Here is a 19,934-nt window from a genome sequence, read left to right on the forward strand (position 1 = left end):
GTTTAGATCTTTTACCTCATTGTTTCACCGTTGTCTGCAACCACAATTAGGTAAACTTGTTAGAATCAATAAACAGTGAAAAGCAATATTGCAGAAAGGGTTGTAGAACAGGAGAAAAAAAATTGCAGACATGTTGCAGAAGTCACCTAGTTTGGACCGCACAAAATGGTGTGCCGCCGCACATGGGTCAATGCGGACCGCACAAAATGGCCATGCGGTTCGCATAGAGGTGGGGTTCAGACTACCCACTCTCTGTATCCCGGCAGTGCGGACCGCACAAAATATAGTGCGGCTACACAAGGGGCAATGTGGTCCGCACAAAATGTAGTGCGGCCGCATTCCCTAAGATTCAGCTTTCAGAACAATAAGCAGTACGGTCCGCACAAAATGGTACTGCAGACCGCACAGGGACACCGCGGACCACACAAAAAAGACAGGGGTCCGCACTGAATGCCCAGCTGTGGCACTACGTTAGGGTTCCATGGATTTTTGATTTTAAGCTTAATTAACACCTGAGTCATGTCCCTACGTGATTTACCATTGTTTTTAACCACATGATCCTACTCTAATCAAGAAATTAACAACCCTAATCTAATCAATCGAGGAAAATACGAGAAACATAGGAAAGGATGCAGGAAAAAAAATTAAAAGAAATTAACAAAATTGAATAAGTAAAAGGGGTGTAATGGTACCAGCTATGCAATGAAATGAAGAATAACGATTCCAAGCAGTTAGTTATAAAGAGAAAAGATGATGAACGGTGTTTCTATTAGTTCTAAGAGTGAGGGTTCGAAAAGGGTAAAAGGAGGGCCTCAGACCCTATTTATAAAAAAGGACCTGAGGCTCAGTCTCACCAACTAGTGCAGACCGCACAAAATGGACCGCGGTCCGCACGACACAACTATTTTCAAGCTTGAGGAGGCAACATACTGCGGTCTGCACAAAATGGACTGCTGCCACAGTGGTCCACTGCAGACCGCACAAAATGTAGTGCAGTCGCAGTGGCAAACTTCAGAGAGGTCTACATTTCACCCTTACCAGTGCGGTCCGCACTAAATGTAGTGCGGTCACATTAAATACTTCAGAGACCTGGCACTTTTTTCACTATATTTTACATTGCACCAACACAATCCTGTAACATCTCACAACCAGTTAGCCCAAAAATCAATCCTACTCTACAAATGAAAATCAAATAAAAACAAGAAGAAAAACACATGGGTTGCCTCCCAAGAAGCGCCTGATTTAATGTCGCGGCACGACGCAGGTTACCATCACATCATCTGAAGTGATGAAGTGCCACCACATGGTTGTCATCAATTTTTCCAAGATAATGCTTGACCCGGTGCCCATTAACTCTGAAAACTTCACCATTTTTGTTCTTTAAATCAAGAGCACCAAACGGGGTCACACACACCACTTCAAAAGGTCCACTCCATTTTGACTTGAGCTTTCCTGGAAACAGATGTAACCGGGAGTTGAACAAGAGAACCAAATCACCTACTTTGAACTCCTTTCCACGAGCATATTTATCATGAAAGTACTCCATCTTGTCCTTATACAAGGACGAACTAGAGTAGGCATGGAATCTGAATTTATCAAGTTCATTGAGATGCTCCACACGAAGATTGGCTGCAACAACCCACTCAAGATTTAGCTTCCTCAAAGCCCACATGGCCTTGTGCTCTAACTCAACCGGTAGATGGCAAGCTTTCCCAAACACCAACCGATACGGATACATACCAATAAGAGACTTGTATGTAGTCTTATAAGCCCATAGAGCGTCATCCAACTTCTTTGACCAATCGGTCCTATTAGCATTGACCGTCTTTGACAATATACTTTTGATTTCCCTGTTGGAGACTTCAACTTGACCACTTGCTTGAGGATGATAGGGAGTAGAAACTTTATGATTGATACCATACTTTGAAAGCAAAGTGTCGAAAGCTCTATTGCAAAAATGGGACCCCCCATCACTTATGATTGCACGAGGAGTACCAAACCTTGTAAAAATGCTCTTTTTGAGAAATGCAACAACACTCCGGGCCTCATTGTTGGGCAAAGCCACGGCTTCAACCCACTTTGAAACATAGTCCACCGCCACAAGAATTTAAGTGTTCCCACAAGAGCTAACAAATGGGCCCATGAAATCAATGCCCTATACATCAAAAATATCAACCTCAAGGATGGTATTGAGAGGCATCTTATCTTTCTTCGAAATTCCACCTGCTCTTTGGCATTCGTCACATCTCTTCACCAAATCACCCACATCTTTGAACAAAGTTGCCCAATAAAACCCACAACTAAGAATTTTAGAAGCCGTCCTCGCCCCGCCATGCTGGTCACCATAGGGAGAGGAATGACAAGCCTCCAAGATACTCAATTGCTCCTCCTCCGGGACACACCTTCGGATCACACCATCTGTGCAAATCTTGAACAAGTATGATTCATCCCAATAGAAGTCCAAACTATCCTGCTTGAGCTTCTTTCTTTGGTTAGAAGAGAGCTCATACGGGATTATACCGGTCACAAGGAAATTAGCAACATCGGCAAACCATGGCATATCATTCATCGACACCGAAAGGAGTTGTTCGTCAGGAAATGAATCATTGATCTCTAGGACATCACGAGGCCTCCCATCCTCCTCTAAGAGGGACAAGTGGTCCACCACTTGGTTCTCACTACCTTTTCGGTCCACAATCTCCAAATCAAACTCTTGAAGTAACAAGACCCATCGCATCAGTCTGGCTTTGGAGTCCTTCTTCATCATCAAGTACCAGAGTGCGGCATGGTCGGTATGAATAATAACCTTAGCACACATAAGATACAGCCAGATTTGTTTCATAGCAAACACAATAGCCAAAAGTTCTTTCTCGGTCACCGTGTAGTTCGCTTGAGCATCATTCATTGTCTTGCTCGCATAGTACACCAGATGAAATATTTTGTTCACTCTTTGCCCCAAAACCGCCCCAACCGCAACATCGCTCGCATCACACATGAGCTCAAAGGGCAAGCTCCAATTAGGCGCGATGATGATAGGAGTGGTGGTCAACTTATGCTTGAGAAGTTCAAAGGCTTGCATACACTTGTCATCAAACACGAACTTAGCATCTTTTTCCAACAACTTGTACAAGGGATTCACTACCTTCGAAAAGTCTTTGATAAATCTCCGGTAGAACCCCGCATGCCTAAGAAAACTTCGAACTCCCTTGACGGATGTAGGGGAGGGAGTTGAAATTACCTCGATCTTTGCTTTATCCACCTCAATGTTATGCTTCGAAATTTTATGCCCAAGAACTATTCCTTATTCCACCATAAAGTGGCATTTCTCCCAATTGAGGACAAGATTGGTCTCTTCACAATGTGCCAACACCCTATCAAGATTCTTCCGGCACTCATCAAAAGAATCCCCCACAACACTAAAATTGTCCATGAACACCTCCGAAATGTCTTCCACCATATTGGTGAAAAATAGCCATCATACACCACTGAAATGTAGTCGGTGCATTACACAATCCAAAAGGCATCCTAGAGAAGGCAAAAGTGTCATATGGACAAGTGAATGTGGTCTTCTCCTGATCTTCCGAAGCAATCAAGATTTGGTTGTACCCAGAATACCCATCCAAGAAGCAATAGAAGGCACGCCCAGCAAGTCGGTCTAACATTTGGTCAAGGAAAGGTAAAGGAAAGTGATCCTTGCGGGTCACTTTATTCAACTTGCGGTAATCCATGCATACCCTCCAACCGGTGACAATTCTTGTAGGAATCAACTCATTTTTGGAATTTGTAACCACGGTCATGCCACCCTTCTTCGGTACACATTGCACCGGTGAAGTCCAAGAGCTATTAGAGATGGGGTACACAACCCCGGCATCCAACCACTTGATCACCTCCTTTTTCACAATTTCTTGTATTGCCTCGTTCAACCTCCTTTGATGCTCCAAGGAAGGCTTTGCATCATCTTCCAGAATAATCTTGTGCATACAAAATGCGGGGCTTATTCCTCGAATATTAGCTAAAGTCCATCCAATTGCCTTTTTCCACTTTTGAAGCACCGCCAATATGGCATCAACCTGCATGTTAGTAAGGCAAGAAGAAAGAATAACTGGCAAAGTAGAATTTGAGCCTAATAACTCATACCTGAGGTGTGTAGACAGTAGTTTCAACTCTAACACCGGAGGCTCCTCAATTGAAGGTGTAGTTGGTGGAGTCTTTCTATTCTCGAGATCCAAAGACAATTTCCTAGGCTCGTAAGAATAAAAGCCCATCCCATGTAAAGCATTCACGCACTCCACTCGGCTTGCATCCTCATTGACATCAAGATTCAACAATACGGCCTCTAATGGGTCCTCCACATTGATCATTGCACTAGGTTCATCAATTATCACTGCTGTGACGAGGTCAACAAAAGAGCACACTTCGATACTATTGGGCTGCTTCATAGATTTGCACACATGAAAGACCACCTTTTCATCACCCACCCGGAAGGTGAGTTCCCCTGCTTCCACATCTATCAATGCCTTCCCCGTATCTAGAAAAGGTCTGCCCAATATGATAGGAACTTCGTAGTCCACCTCGCAGTCCAAGATCACAAAATCAGCTGGCAAGATAAATTTGTCCACCCGGACAAGCATACCCAAGGGTCTCTTCATCGATCTATCCGCCATTTGTAACCTCATGGAAGTTGGCCTAGGTTGCCCAATACCCAAAGTTTTGAAAACTGAGTAGGGCATCAAATTGATACTAGCTCCCAAATCACATAGAGCCTTGGCAAAATCCGCACTCCCAATGGTGCAAGGAATGGTGAAGGCACCGGGATCTTCAAGTTTCGGGGCCATTGAATGCACTATAGCACTAACTTGGTGAGCCATCTTTATAGTTTCACAATCCATAGAACACTTCTTTGTGACCAAATCTTTCATGAATTTTGCATAGCCCAACATTTGTTCAAGAGCCTCCACCAGAGGGACATTAATGGACAAGCTCTTCATCATGTCAATGAACTTCTTGACTAATTATCATTCTTTTGCTTCGCGAGCCTTTGAGGATAAGGTGGAGGTGGCCTTGGCAAAGGTGCCTTGGCTTTAGGCACAACCGGCTCCGGCATGTCTATTATGTGTTCCCTAGACGGGTTCACATCATTTTGAGTTTTCACCTCGACAACTTGAATATCAATCCTCATTTCGTTGGTCACATTTTCTTCAACCACATCTTCAACTACCAAAGGGACTTCATCTTCTTGCAACTCAACATCATCATCCAAGATCTGCTTTTGTTTGGAGGCATTCACATCACTGCCTCTTTCATTTCTCGTTGTTACCGCCATGACATGATTGTTTCCACCTTTCGGGTTCACTACTGTATCACTTGGTAGAGCACCCTTAGGGCGAGTATTTAAAGACTGTGAGATTTGGCCTAGTTGTACCTCCAAATTTCTAATAGAGGTATTGTAGGAAGCCAAATGTGCATCCGAATCCGCATTCTTCTTCATCATCTGTTCGAACATCATTTCAATTCTACTCATATCATTGCCAAAAGAACTAGGACCTTGAGATGGAAATAGGGGTGGATTGTTCGATTGTTGGTACATTAGGGGCCTTTGAAAGCCTTGCCCCCGATTTCTTTGGTTTCCATTGTTCCATCCACCTTGATTGTTATTGCCACCCCAATTGTTGTTATTACCATTCCAATTCCCTTGATTGTTCTGGTTGTTGTTCTGATTGCCCCAGTTGTTGTTTTGGTTGTTGTTCCCCCAATTACCATTTCCTTGTTGTAGATTGCCCCAATTACCATTGCCTTGTTGTTGATTGCCCGAATTGCCTTGAGGTCTCCACTGTTGTTAGTTGGAAGAGTTGCCCCGTTGGCCTTGATAGTTGTTTACATATTGAACCTCTTCACTCTGGTCATCATAATCATCATTTTGAAATCCATCACAGTCATCATCAAATTGCTCAGAATTCCCTTGGTTTTGTTTCCTCCTTTGCCTTCTCTTATTGACAAGCATATTGACACCCTCCATAGCATTCATTTGGCGAGGGTTTTGGACTTGTTGCAATTGTGCCTTAGCCAATTGGTTCACAGTAGTTGTCAACTCCGCTATAGCTTGCCCATGGTCATGCAACTTCTTGTGTAAATGAGTAACCGTGGGGTCACCCTGGGGAACATTTGCTCTACTTTGCCATGTAGAAGAAGTGCCAGCCATCTCATCAAGTATATCACATGCATCATCATACGACAACTTCATAAAGTTTCCCCCAACTAGTTGGTTCACTATGCATTGGTTTTTGGTGTTAATACTCCGGTAGAAGATTTGTTGGATCATAGCCTCGGTCATATCATTGTTGGGGCATTCTTTCACCATTGTTCTATAACACTCCTAAATCTCATGCAAAGGTTCCGTGGGATCTTGCTTGAAGGCCAATATCTCATCACGCAATGCCGCCATATGTTCGGGCGAGAAAAATCTAGCAATGAATTTATCCGCCAACTCATCCCAAGTTGTGATGGAATGGTTGGGAAGTCTCTCGAGCCAATCTAATGCCTTCCCCCGAAGTGAGAATGGGAAGAGTCTCAACCTAAGAGCATCCTCGGACACATTCGTCTGCTTGCTCCCCCAACATGTATCCACGAACCCCTTGAGATGTTTGTAGGCATTTTGATTTGCAGGACCCGTGGAATACCCACGCTACTCAAGTAAGGTCAACATCACATTGGTTATCTGAAAATTGCCCGCCCGAATTCGGGGTGGGACAATAGCACTCGCATAGCCCTAGTTCGGAAGTATTTTGGGAGCCACTCTTGGAGGTGGCGGAGGAGGGTCTGGAACATTGTTATTATCATTCGCAATAGCCTGACGGCCTCTACGTTGTCTTGAGGTACAAGAGGCACCTTATCATCTCCGACATCATCTACCTCCTCCCCCACAATCATATTTCCAAGAGGGTCGTTAGCGTTGTTCGCTGCTATTTGGTACCTAAGTTGTGACACAAAAAATTAAGTAACAAAGAAGGAATGAAGAACAATACACAAAACTAACTAAATAGATAGCCAAAACTGTTAGCTCCCCGGCAATGGCGCCAAAACGTGATCGCGGCCTACTCCACACCATTATTGAATAGTGAGAGAGGGTCGGAGCAGCTTTTACCCGATTTAGGGTCGGGATCGATTTCCACAGAGAGCTAGAATTTGGAATCGAGTATCTATCTAGTTTAGGGTTACGTATGTGTTCCAAATTACACTTCTAATCATTTTTGGGGTTTTCATTTTACTTATACTTTTATCAACTACAAATGGTAAATGCAACTAGATTAAGCTAAGAACTAATCTAAAAAGGGTTATTCAAATGGTTTAAAAGGCACTAGGGTAATGACTTTCACCTAGGTGGTTAATTGACGGGTAATTGAATCTAAGACACGATTGACATAATTGGGGAGTATGATATAACCGTTGCACGATATTACCCACTCTACACCTCTCGGTGGTTCGAGTGATTTTGCCCGAATGACTTTCTTAAGACCAATTGGGTATGCAAATTTGCACAAGCAACTAGGGTTTAAGTCGGGTATTACTCTCTCGAGATTTAACCCTTTAATTGGGGCTATCAATCTCTTGAGTACGCCCCAATTCCTAGTTGGACCAATTTCGGAGATTTAGGCTCTCTTTCTCAAGAAGAGCCCTAGTCAACTAAGCACAAACTAGTGCTTGCAACCACTAATTCAGCTATTAACCCTGAAATTGGACCAAATATCAAACACTCATAGTCAATATAGCCCTAAAATACAAGACCTATCAATTACCCACACTAGGGTTGAGCCACAACCCTAGCTTATGGACTAGCTACTCATAATTAAAGAAGAAAGGTAAGAGATAGATGAGGAACAACTCATATTAATTAATCGCTAAGGTAAATAACAAGATTCAATGATGAAAAATAAATAAAATTGCCCAAAATGGCTAAGAAAGTCGAACCCACGAGCGCAGCTACGTTACAAAACTATCTGATACCCTAAAAATGGGAAAATAAACTATTTATACTAAGCTAAAAATTCTGGAAAAAATGCTCCTGCGGGGTTAGTGAGGACCGCACAAAATGGTGTGCGGCAGCACTAGGGCTCTGAACTTGAAAATACAGCTCTCTGAACTTGGGCAATACGGACCGCACATAATGGACTGCGGTCGCATAGGCTTCTAGTGTGGTCCGCATAAAATGGACCGCGGACCGCACTAAATCGAGTGCGGCCACATTGCCTTCAGTGCGGGCCGCACAAAACCTAGTGCATCCGCATTGCATATTTGCCTGGAAGTCGACCTCTCTGAATCTCCTAGTGCGGACCGCACAGAATGGTGTGCGGCCTCACTAGGCCTGCTTTGCCTGAGCTTGTCTTGTCTTTGGCACTTGTGCAAGTTTCACTCCTTTTGAGCTGATCTTTGACATCTTATCACATTATTGATCAAACCTGCAATCAAGCACAACTTGTGAGCCTTTTGGGACTATTTTGTACAAATTTCTAATCAAAACTTAAGCAAGAAGGAGTATAAAATGTATTAAAATCCCTAATTATCAGGACACATGGCATTTTCGGCAGAAAATCAAACATGAGTCTTATTTCTAACCCATTAACGTATCTTGGGTTTGTTAACTGGGTCAAAATATTAAAATTAACCCATCCTTTTTTATGGCATCAGATATTTACATTAATCAAACGATGTCGTATCAGCAACTGGAAAATTCATTTTCCGATGGTTGTACCTCTACTGCGGGTGGACACCTGGAAAGAAAGATGTGGGAGGAAGCAGAGCAAGATGCAGGAGTTGATGATGAGATGCTTGCTATTTTGGGTTACAAAGTGAAGGCATCAGACATGGCTGAAGTTGCTCAGAAAGTTGAACAGCTTGAAGAAGTTATGGGTAGTGTTCAACAAAATAATCTTTCATTTCTTGCTTCTGAAACTGTTCATTATAACCTTCAAATCTCTCATCTTTGGCTCGAATCTATGATTCTGAACTCAACCACAAGAACCTTTTATCAATTAATCTTCCTCTTTCACAACTAATATTCCTCAAAGAACAAATCTAACTACTATCCCAAGTAAAGCCGTTTTTCCCCAAATTGAAAATCCAACTAGATTACTACATGCGTCGCCGGTGTAACAACTACAGAGCAAGAGATTAAAACTCACAACTACAATAGAGTTATTGTCGTCCTCCTCACGAATCTTGGTGAGTGGTGGTATGTGGGGTAGTTTTGAGAGCGAGTCAATTTCCACGCGAACGTCTCAGTCAACTTGGCCACACATTAATGGCATGTGCAGGAGCAATTCGACAAGAGAACATGAAATTAGGTGAAGCTTTGTTGAAGCAAATTGGGTTCAAAAGGATGGGTTAACGTAAAGTTTTTGAGCCGGGTAAAGTCGGATCCATTAATGGGTTGAAGTAAGACCCATGTTTGATTTTTTGCTGAAAAGGCCACGTGTCCCAGTAAAAAAATGTCACCTCATTAAATGAAAAGCGTGTTTGTTTTGCCGTTAGACGCGAGGGTAATTTTATTAATAAAATTAACGTCATGTGTTTTTTTGGACCGATAAATGTACGGAGGTTATTTATAAACCATTTAGCAAAACATAAGAGTAGTTTTGACTGTTTTCCGTTGGTATTATCATTCTCCCTTCATTTTCAATAGTTTCACAAGATATGTCAGTTATAATAGCATAGAGATTAAATATATTATATTAGTAATAAATTATTATTATTATTTTATATAAAAATTTATATTTTTTTTAGATATAAGATATCTTACTTAAATAGAGTGGTATCTGACATTATAATATGATATCTATATCTATCTAAATTCATATCTACACCCACTACCTACCTAACATTATACAGATTAGGGCCAAATATCTTAACAATGACATATCAAATTCAGCAAACCTAGTTCCAATATACTATTATTCCAACCTTATCATTTAGTATAATGAATTATGTTTAGTAAATTTTGTTTATTAACCCCCTCCCCCCCCCCCCAAAAAAAAAAGAAGAAGAAGAAAAACAACACAATTAGATGTAATTGCAGGCAAAGTCAAAAATCACAATAAGACATTATTTTAACGTTTTATTTTATAAATCAAACTGTAGGTGATTGTTTTAAAATTATGTACTCAATTACATAGAGTACATGTGCAAAATGCGTATCAAAAATTAGTCTTTCAAAAGTTTGAGCTTTTCCTTTGAATCAAAATGGAAAAAAGCTATTTTTTACTTTGGGCTAAAATAGTAACGTCTATCCTCTAAGATTCATCGAAAGGAGCTAACGCGAAATGTTTCGTGTGAGACTAGTTTAATCTGAAATGGAGGAAATGATTTTAATTACCATTTGAAACTTAGAGTTATAGAAGAGTAAAACTCTAACACACGCGTTTATTGACTTGCATGTTTTCTTGAAAACATAAACTCAAATTCGGAAATTGTTGAGAAGAACTTTCAATTTTACATCAATCTAACTTCAGATTTAGAATGTTATATTGACTTATTTTGTTTCAATGGAGGGGAAAAAAAGAAGAGAGAACTATAGAAATAGCATAAAGAGATATTACTTACCAATAGTTAGCCATTAAGTTATGTTACCTAAAATAGCTAGAATAAATTACCAATGATATATAACATTCAAAAACCCTAAACAAAAAAGGAGTTTGTGTACCCAATCTATTCCAATATCATTCGCTCAAAATAAATTTCAATTTCAATAACTCAAATTTTCATATTCAACAATTTCGAGAGTCAAATTTAAACGAACTTTTAGCCCATCTTCTTCACTTTTCAAGTAACCAAACAATCAAATAAAAATAAATAGAATTCAAGGAGATATATATGCTTTGTACGTATATGATATATATATATATAATTTGTACTATAAGCAACGTGGATTGGTGTGATTCACATAATTATACTTTTCTAAGTACCTTCTAAACAAAGAAATTTCTAATATTTTTGTTGCTGGGTCTAAAAAATAAAAATACTAAGATGACAAAAAGGAACAAATTGGTTGACAAGTCATCATCGTCGTAGTTTATTTATCTTGGTGATTTGTAAGTTATAATTTGCTTTACTAGTGCATCATATAAGTTTAACGGTTCCTCTAATATGAAGATTTCACGAATTTTTCTACTTTAAGATCTTAAATAATTTATTTGAATACTCTAGGAAAATTCTGCAAAGAGGGAGAAAGAGGGGAAAAAATGGAGGTAGATTAAAGGGAAGGAGAAGCATATAATTAGCCAATTGAACTAATATTTGTAGAATTTGGTTAATATTGGTCGTATTTTATGAATTTACTAATTTTAGTAGCATATTTTCTCTTAAAGGCCAAACTGTTATAAAATAATAAAAGAAGAAGAACAATATTGCAGAGAAAGAGGGAGAGGGAATTCTTATTGAATTTTGGGATGAATTACAATGGAATAGAACCCTCTATTTATAGGGAGAGAGTGACTTAGCCACCAAGTAATAAACCCTAGAATCTCTCTAAATATAGACATTCACCATAAATAAAATTTTATTTATAACACTCCCCCTTGAATGTCTATTTAACAAATAATGTGCCTCGTTAAAACCTTAATTAATATAAAACCCAATATGAAAAAAATTCTAGAAAAGGAAAAAGAGTACACATGTTTAGAAATGCACCTATTGGTTGCCTCGTTAAAAACCTTGCTAGGAAAATTCAGTAGAACAAAACCTTGTAAGAAAAAAGAGTGCAACGCGCATTAACTCCCCCTGATGAGAGCATCAATTCACATCCTTGAGCCTTCGCATCCCAATCTTGTACACTAGCTTCTTAAAGGTTGACGTCGGTAGAGATTTTGTAAACAAATCAACAATATTATCACTTGAACGAATCTGTTGCACATTGATATCACCATTCTTTTGAAGGTCATGTGTGAAAAATAGCTTTGGTGAAATGTGTTTTGTCCTATCTCCTTTTATGAATCCTCCCTTCAATTGGGCTATGCATGCTGCATTATCTTCATACAAAATTGTGGGTAGTTTGTCATACTTCAAACCACATTTATCTCGAATAAGATGTATTATAGACCTCAACCACACACATTCTCGACTTGCTTCATGAATAGCAATTATTTCAGCATGATTAGATGAAGTAGCCACAATTGATTGCTTAGTCGATCGCCAAGATATGACAGTGCCTCCATATGTAAACACATAACATGTTTGAGATCGAGCCTTGTGTGGATCGGATAAATACCCAGCATCGGCATAACTAACAAAATCAGGGCTGCAATTATTGTCATAAAATAAGCCATATCGGTAGTTCCTTTTAGATACCGTAATATGTGTTTAATTCTATTCCAATATCTCCTTGTAGGAGCAGAGCTATATCTTGCTAAGACATTAACTGAAAAGGTTATGTTAGGCCTTGTAGTATTAGCAAGATACATTAGTACACCAATTGCACTTAGATATAGTACTTCAGGACCAAGTAGCTCTTCATTCTCTTCTTGAGGTCGGAATGGATCCTTATTCACATCAAATTATCGAACAACCGTTGGAGTACTTAATGGATGTGCTCCATCCATGTAAAACCGTTTCAATACCTTTTCTATGTAGGCAGATTGATGGACAAAAATTCTGTTTGCCAAATGTTCAATTTGCAAACCCAGACATATTTTTGTCTTTTCGAGATCTTTCATATAGAATTCCTTCTTTAAATAATGAATTGCCTTTTGGAGTTCTATAGGAGCTCCAATAAGGTTTATTTCATCAACATAGGCAAGTACAACAAATTACGATATTGTTTTCTTTATAAAAACACATGGACAAATGACATCATTTATATAACCTTCCTTTAATAAATACTCACTAAGACGATTATACCACATTCGTCCTATTTGCTTTAAACCATACAAAGATCTTTGCAATTTGATTGAAAACATTTTTTGGGACTTTAAATTATTTGCATTAGACATTTTAAATCCCTCGAAAATTTTCATGTATATCTCATTATCAAGTGAGCCATAAAGGTAGGCGGTAACCACATCCATTAAATGCATGTCAAGCTTTTCATGGACAGCAAAACTAATGAGAAAACGGAACGTTATAGTATCTATAACGGGTGAATATGTCTCTTCATAATCGCACCAGGCCTTTGTGAAAATCCTTGTGCAACAAGGCGTGCGTTATATCTTTGTACCTCATTTTTCTCATTCCTCTTGCATACAAAGACCCATTTATAGCCAACAGGCTTAACACCATTAGGTGTTTGGACTACAGGCCCAAAAACATCACGTTTTGCAAGTGAATTCAACTCTAATTGGATTGCTTCTTGACACTTTAGCCAATCACCTCTTTGTCGACATTCTCCAACAGATTGAAGTTCAAGATCCTCACTATCTTGCATAATGTTAGATGCAACATTATATGCAAAGACATAATCCACCTCTATATCCAATCGATTCAAATTTGTCTTAATATCGATTGGATTTATTGATAGTTCCTTATTTTCTTGAGTCTCAGGTTTAGTGATTTCCTCATGAATCTCAGGATTGGTTAAAGCATGGATTTCTTCATGAGACTCTTTCTTAGTATCATTTTGATAATTTGTTTCCCTTTTTCTAGGATTTTGATCTTTAGAACCTAATGGTCTGCCACGTTTTAGACATGCTTTTGACTCATTAGCTATGGCACTAGAAGGTTGTCCAATAGGGACACCAATATGAATTGGAACATTCTCTGCCGGGATATGTGATTTTGTTATCCTTTCAGATCCGTAAATGCATCTGGCATTTGATTTGCTATTCTCTGCAAATGGATAATATTTTGTACCTCTTTTTCACAAATAGAGGCATGTGGATCAAGATGAGATAATGATGGATTTTTTCACAAACTTTTCCGTTTGGTTTCACCAACTTCTCCCCCTAATTTTGGGAAAAGTGTCTCATCGAATCGACAACCTACAAATCGTGCAGTAAACAAATCCCTCGTTAATGTTTCGAGGTAGCGAATAATAGAGGGCGATTCAAACCCAACATATATTCCTAACCTTCTTTGAGGATCCATTTTGGTGCGATATGGCGGTGCTACAGGCACATATACTACGCATCCAAAAAAAATTTAATGGGATATATTAGGTTCATGACCCAAAACTAATTACAACGGGGAATATTTACGATAATTTGATGGTCTGAGATGAACTAACATTACTGCATGCAAAAAAGGCATGACCCCAAACAGAAGTGGGAAACCTCGTTTTCATGAGTAACGGCATTGCTGTCAATTGCAGACATTTAATTAAAGACTTTGCAAGACCATTTTGAGTGTGAACATGAGCTACAAGATGTTCCACTTTTATCCCAATTGATAAGCAATAATCATTAAATGCTTGGGATGAAAACTCAGCAGTATTATCAAGTCTAATAGACTTAATTGGATTATCGGGAAATTATGCTCGTAATCGAATTATTTGTACCATTAATTTTGCAAATGCGAGGTTGCGAGATGACAATAGGCACATATGAGACCATGTACAAAAATGCATCTATTAAGACCATAAAATCTCTAAACGACCCACTAGGTGGGTGAATAGGTCCACAAATGTTCCCTTGTATATGTTCCAAAAACGCAAGGGACTCAATCCCAACCTTTGTTGGTGATGGTCTAATAATTAACTTGCCTTGATAACAAGAAGTGCAGGAAAATTCAATATTTAAAAGAATCTTTAAATTCTTCAATGAATGCCCATTTGAGTTTTTTTATAATTCGTCTCATCATAATTGATCCAAGATGTCCCAATCGGTCATGTCAAAGTACAAAAGTATTGAAGTCAGTAACCTTTTGGTTTACGGTAGAATGTGTCTTAATTGCACTAATTCTTGTCCAATACAGGCCACAAGATAAAGATGGGAACTTCTCAATAGCCCTCTTCTGACTAGAGACATTCTTGGTAATGATGACATATTCACAATTATTCTCATCTATTGTCTCAATATGATATCCATTTCGGCGGATATCTTTAAAACTCAACAAGTTCCTCTTGGACTTGGAGGAGAACATTGCATTCTCTATGATAAGTATTGTTCCCTTAGGCAGAGTTATAGTAGCTCTTCCAGAGCCTTCAATTAATTTACTACTACTAGAAATTGTAGTAACATCTGCCTTACACATACTTAAATGAGAGAAATATTTCTCTTTGAATATTGTATGTGTTGTACATGAATCAACTAAACAAATATTTTTACAATTGAACTTTGATCCAATTTTGCTTTGAGAGATATCCATATTTGCTTAATCTTCTCAAAGAGCTTCTTGAGTCGGTAGAATCTCGTGCTGATAACGTATTACAAAATAATAAAGTAGAAGAACAATAATATTGCAGAGAAAGAGAGAGTAATTCTTATTGAATTTTGAGATGAATTACAATGGAATAAAACCCTCTATTTGTAGGAAGAGAGTGACTTAACCCCCAAGTAATAAATCCTAGAATCTCTCTAAATGTAGATATTCACCATAAATAAAATTCTATTTATGACACAAACTAAGTAACTTTTAAGGATGAGTAGGAGGATGATTTGGGCCTCAATCGGAACCCGTTCGATCGAAGAATTTGGGCCTTATTTTAAGTTACAAGCCCAAATTACTTTAGCGAATGGATTTGGCCCAAACTGCGATTCGTTTCGGCCCCATTTCAAGTTGGTCAGTGTTTCTTGTTCAGCAAGTTGACACTTTCCACTTCAGAAGAAATTGCACTTCCGGCGAAACTCTTTCTCCAGCTAAATTGAATTGTAAGTTCCCTAATTTTCATTATATAAGCTTCCTGCAGCAGTTTGCATCCACTATCTTCAACTCGAACTATATACATTGTTGAATTCTTTTGACAAATATATACTTGTACTATATAATAGCCCCAATTTGTGGTGGTGTAGTAAGATGCCTATTTTAGTAATCGATGTTTTGATAACTTTCCTTAGAATCACAGAAAAAAAAGAGAGAATTTTTTAATGTTTTTTGAGCTTTTCGATATTCAGCATTTGAGATGAAAGTGATAATGTCAAGTTATTTATGAAAGGATTTGAATTATATATATTGATGCTTTAGAAGAATTTTCACGTATAGTTTAACTGATTGTAGGAGGTTATTTTATTCTACTTTCGGGTTATCAACTCAGGCTTACTGTAGATACAGGTACCTTAAATTTGGATTTTAAATAACATGATGGGGTAGATAATTTTTAGATTTGTCCTTGAACAAAAAGTATACCAAAGGCAGCTGTGCCAAGTTCTAGTAACTGCTTTTCGAATTTAGTTTTTGTACATCGTTAATGGATTTCGTAACACATATATTGAGTTTGGGCAAAGCCAGTGGGTCCGCACCCATATCTTAAAGCCTACATCCAGCCCTGCAATTATCCACAACCATTTTTGGATTCTAACTCTGAAATATCAGGATATGATATCAGTTAATTTAATTTATCCCTTTAATCCAATTGAGGCTGTACATATAGGCCCTTGAGTTAAGTTTAGTACATTGGAAAACTTTGTTAGTTAAGTTCTCTAATAATTACTCAATTTGTTTGTCTACCGAGATTGATAAGTATTACAGAGTGGAACATATCTGATTTATCAATTATTGCTGTTAAAGGTTTTCAATGATGAAGATCGATTTTAGTGGACTTGAACCGACTGCCCCACTTCGAGGGGAGTCTTCGGAACTGTTTGATGACATTCCTAGTTCTCCGTCATTCCAGATTCCTAACACTACTAATGTGAGTCTGACTACTTTTCTGTGTGATCAATTATATTCTGTTAATTGGGAATCTATCGAGACCTGAATCTCTAACTATGCTTCCTTTTTTTTCTATCCTGTGTGTTCCTTCAGTTTGACGGTTTTCAAAAAGAAGCAATCCAAATGGTGAAGCCTGCGAAGGGAACCACAACTCTTGCTTTCATTTTTAAAGAAGGTGTCATGGTTGCTGCTGATTCTCGGGCTAGCATGGGAGGATATATATGTAAACACTTCCGCTCATTTTTGTCTTTATGATAAACAATGTGAAGAAAATCGTTTATTACTTGTCAACCCTGCTACTGTTATGAAGCATCGATTTGTCTATGGATCTTGTGATCCTGCTCTCTGCCAAATGACTTGATATGGAATTGATATAACCATAAACAACGGTTCAAGGGACATGCAAGACCTAATTGTTTTCATGTTTGAGTTTTTCTGCATACATGTGAAGCTGTATTTACCCGGTTTCAGCATAAAATGTTATTGGGTTCAAAAGTATCCACATTCTACAAAATTTTCATCAATGGCATATTCAAGTATATCTCTGTGTCATATGCTATACCTTTTTGAGTAGCTTTGTTGTCAATGTCACTAAGGTTATTGGTACAATGGCTAGAACTTGGAATTAGTACCTTAAGCAGTGTGTGTGGATAAATAGAGACATAACCTGATTTCGTGCGTACCTGAAAAGAAAACTTTAATTATCTTCCGTTTTTATATGGTTGTGCTGTGGTCTTATGGACTTGTGCTGCACGAGACATGTGTATGTATTAGTTTTGTATGTTCCATAGCTGAGTGTCAAGTTCTTCATTAGAGGAATGTGAGTTCCAAATTTTAGGTAGTTGGATTTCTACTTCTTTTGGAGGATCCAAATACTCTTTTAAGTGTTATTTCATTATCTGTTGATTTGGCTAATCCTTTTGAGAAATATGTTCTTTTCTTTTTAATATCTCGCAGCATCTCAGTCTGTGAAGAAAATCATTGAAATTAATCCATATATGCTTGGCACAATGGCTGGTGGGGCTGCTGACTGCCAATTCTGGCACAGAAACTTGGGAATCAAGGTATGTGGTTATGAAGTACTCCATTTCCTTTTCCAAGTTGCTGCATTTACCCATTTTTGCCAGGAGAATACTCGATCTCGATCAATTCTGGTCTCTTCCGCATTACAGATCTATGTACTCTAGAGAATTTTAATGCTTCTGATGGCATATATTTATTTAGGGTGGGTATGTCTCTCCTTCCACTCTAAAGTAAAAAGATGAGGAAGGTTAAGAAAGAAAAAAGGAGTTAGCTAATAATGAGAATGGAAATGTGACTAGATTGAAGGGGTAAAAAGAAAGAAATGACAATTATTAAATGGTGTTAGATTTGGGGAGGGAAACGATAATTGGGAAAATGTTATATTCCACCGCTGTTAGCGCACTAGTGTTTTGAAAGTTTCTTCCCGCTTATTTTCTTAAAGGCTAAGCCCCCAAGGGTTTTTGTCTTTTACATTTCTTGGGCCATCTTTCACTCTGCATATTAAAGTCTCCCGAAGTTAAAGTCCAACTATGTTTATTTTTTTTAGTGTGTGTGTGTGTGTTGGGGGGGGGGGGGGTGTATATATATTATATCTATATATATAACACATCAATATATCCTCCTCCTGACCCATTACAGAAGAAAGTTCTGCAGTTCATAAGCAGAAATAGTATTATGGAATTTGGCTTCATACACTTGGTAAAACTTGGTCACCTGTTCCCTTTTTGTGATTCAGTGCCGTCTGCATGAACTGGCAAACAAAAGGAGAATTTCAGTTACTGGAGCTTCAAAGCTGCTGGCAAACATTTTGTATTCTTATCGCGGAATGGGTTTGTCTGTTGGAACTATGATTGCGGGTTGGGATGAGAAGGTATTGAAAGATGGAAGCTGGTACAGTTCGTAAAATGTTTCCTGTTTTCTTACTAATATAAAAGCTTGATTGTGCAGGGTCCAGGACTATATTATGTGGATAGTGAGGGAGGAAGGCTTAAAGGAACCAGATTTTCTGTTGGATCTGGTTCACCCTATGCTTATGGTGTTTTGGATAATGGGTGTGTGCTTTCTTCTACGTTTTCCTATCAGCATTTCCATGGTTTCCCTAGTATCTGCTTGAGAATGATTGTTAACTAGTTTCGTCTTATCTATATGACAAAAACCGACCTTCAGACATTGTTATAGTCAACTCAGTCTTTGATATGTGGCTTGTGCATATTGAAGTGCAAAGGACTGCATGCGCGAGGTGCAGATGCACTTATCTGTTGGTCGTACTTGATCTCAGTGTCTTCTGAAAGAGAGAAAGTTGTGTTGTGTCACCAAGGTCTAAATGCATTCCGTACGCGGAGGCCCTTTTTTTTTTTTTTTGGTTGGGGGGGGGGGGGGGGGTTACAACCTTTTCAAAATGTCTCCTTAGTTTATTGTGACAATGCTATGGTCAAAACTTTCGCAGCTTACAGCTCATGCTTCTGATTCGTTAACTTCAGGAAACCACTGAACTCTTACCTTCTCTCTAAATCTAATATTTCTCCCTGTGCTGTTTCACTTTAGGTACCGATATGATTTGTCCGTGAAAGAAGCAGCCGAGTTAGCTAGACGAGCGATTTATCATGCTACGTTCCGTGATGGAGCTAGTGGAGGTGTTGCTAGTGGTATGTTTCTTGCATCCTCATCCTTAAAAAGAGGAAGTACCATGTTAAGTGGCTATTTCCGTTCTCTCTGTTGTATTTTTGCTCCATGGTGTTTGTGTATTTGGCCGTTAACTTTGTGGTTCGTTTCAGTTTATCATGTCGGACCAAATGGATGGAAGAAGCTATCAGGTGACGATGTTGGAGAACTCCATTACAACTACTATCCCGTTGAAGTAGCAGCAGTGGAACAGGAAATGGCTGAAGTGCCAGTAGCCTGAGGATAAAGATCCTGTAATAGTGTTTTTTTATGTCATGATTTTGTAAACCAGATCAAATATGTTCTCATCTTTGCATATTAAAGAGACATCAAAGTTTATTTTTCTTCTCAGACTTTATTGTGCAGTTTGCACAAACTGCATCTTTCCACTCTTCAACTTCTCTCATACAATTTCAGTCGTTCAGCTAATCATGTATTGTTAAAAAGAAACAACAAAAACG

General features: G+C 38.7%; 1 protein-coding gene and 1 long non-coding RNA gene across 3 annotated transcripts; one reads left to right on the top strand and one right to left on the bottom strand.

The window, feature by feature from the left end:
• Nucleotides 1-7,868: 7,868 nt before the first annotated feature.
• Nucleotides 7,869-9,658, bottom strand: LOC142166383 (uncharacterized). The gene is made up of 2 exons (XR_012696790.1): nt 8,747-9,658; nt 7,869-8,453 (listed from the first exon to the last, which is right to left on the bottom strand). It is a non-coding gene; the product is annotated as an uncharacterized LOC142166383 (long non-coding RNA).
• Nucleotides 9,659-15,656: 5,998 nt separating this feature from the next.
• On the top strand, nt 15,657-19,817 carry LOC107817858 (proteasome subunit beta type-5). 2 transcript variants are annotated; one of them, XM_016643748.2, is made up of 8 exons: nt 15,657-15,788; nt 16,645-16,768; nt 16,882-17,011; nt 17,746-17,852; nt 18,548-18,682; nt 18,760-18,863; nt 19,357-19,457; nt 19,587-19,817. In XM_016643748.2, exons 2-8 carry the CDS (start codon nt 16,652-16,654, stop codon nt 19,712-19,714), a joined length of 822 nt encoding a protein of 273 aa, XP_016499234.1. In that variant the 5' UTR covers nt 15,657-15,788; nt 16,645-16,651; the 3' UTR covers nt 19,715-19,817. The 2 variants fall into 2 exon arrangements, with proteins under 2 accessions (XP_016499234.1, XP_075081620.1); XM_075225519.1 differs by lacking the exon at nt 15,657-15,788 and adding an exon at nt 16,054-16,188.
• The last annotated feature ends 117 nt before the right edge of the window (nt 19,818-19,934 follow it).

Source organism: Nicotiana tabacum, chromosome 11, assembly GCF_000715075.1.
Source record: "Nicotiana tabacum cultivar K326 chromosome 11, ASM71507v2, whole genome shotgun sequence".
NCBI lineage: Eukaryota > Viridiplantae > Streptophyta > Magnoliopsida > Solanales > Solanaceae > Nicotiana > Nicotiana tabacum.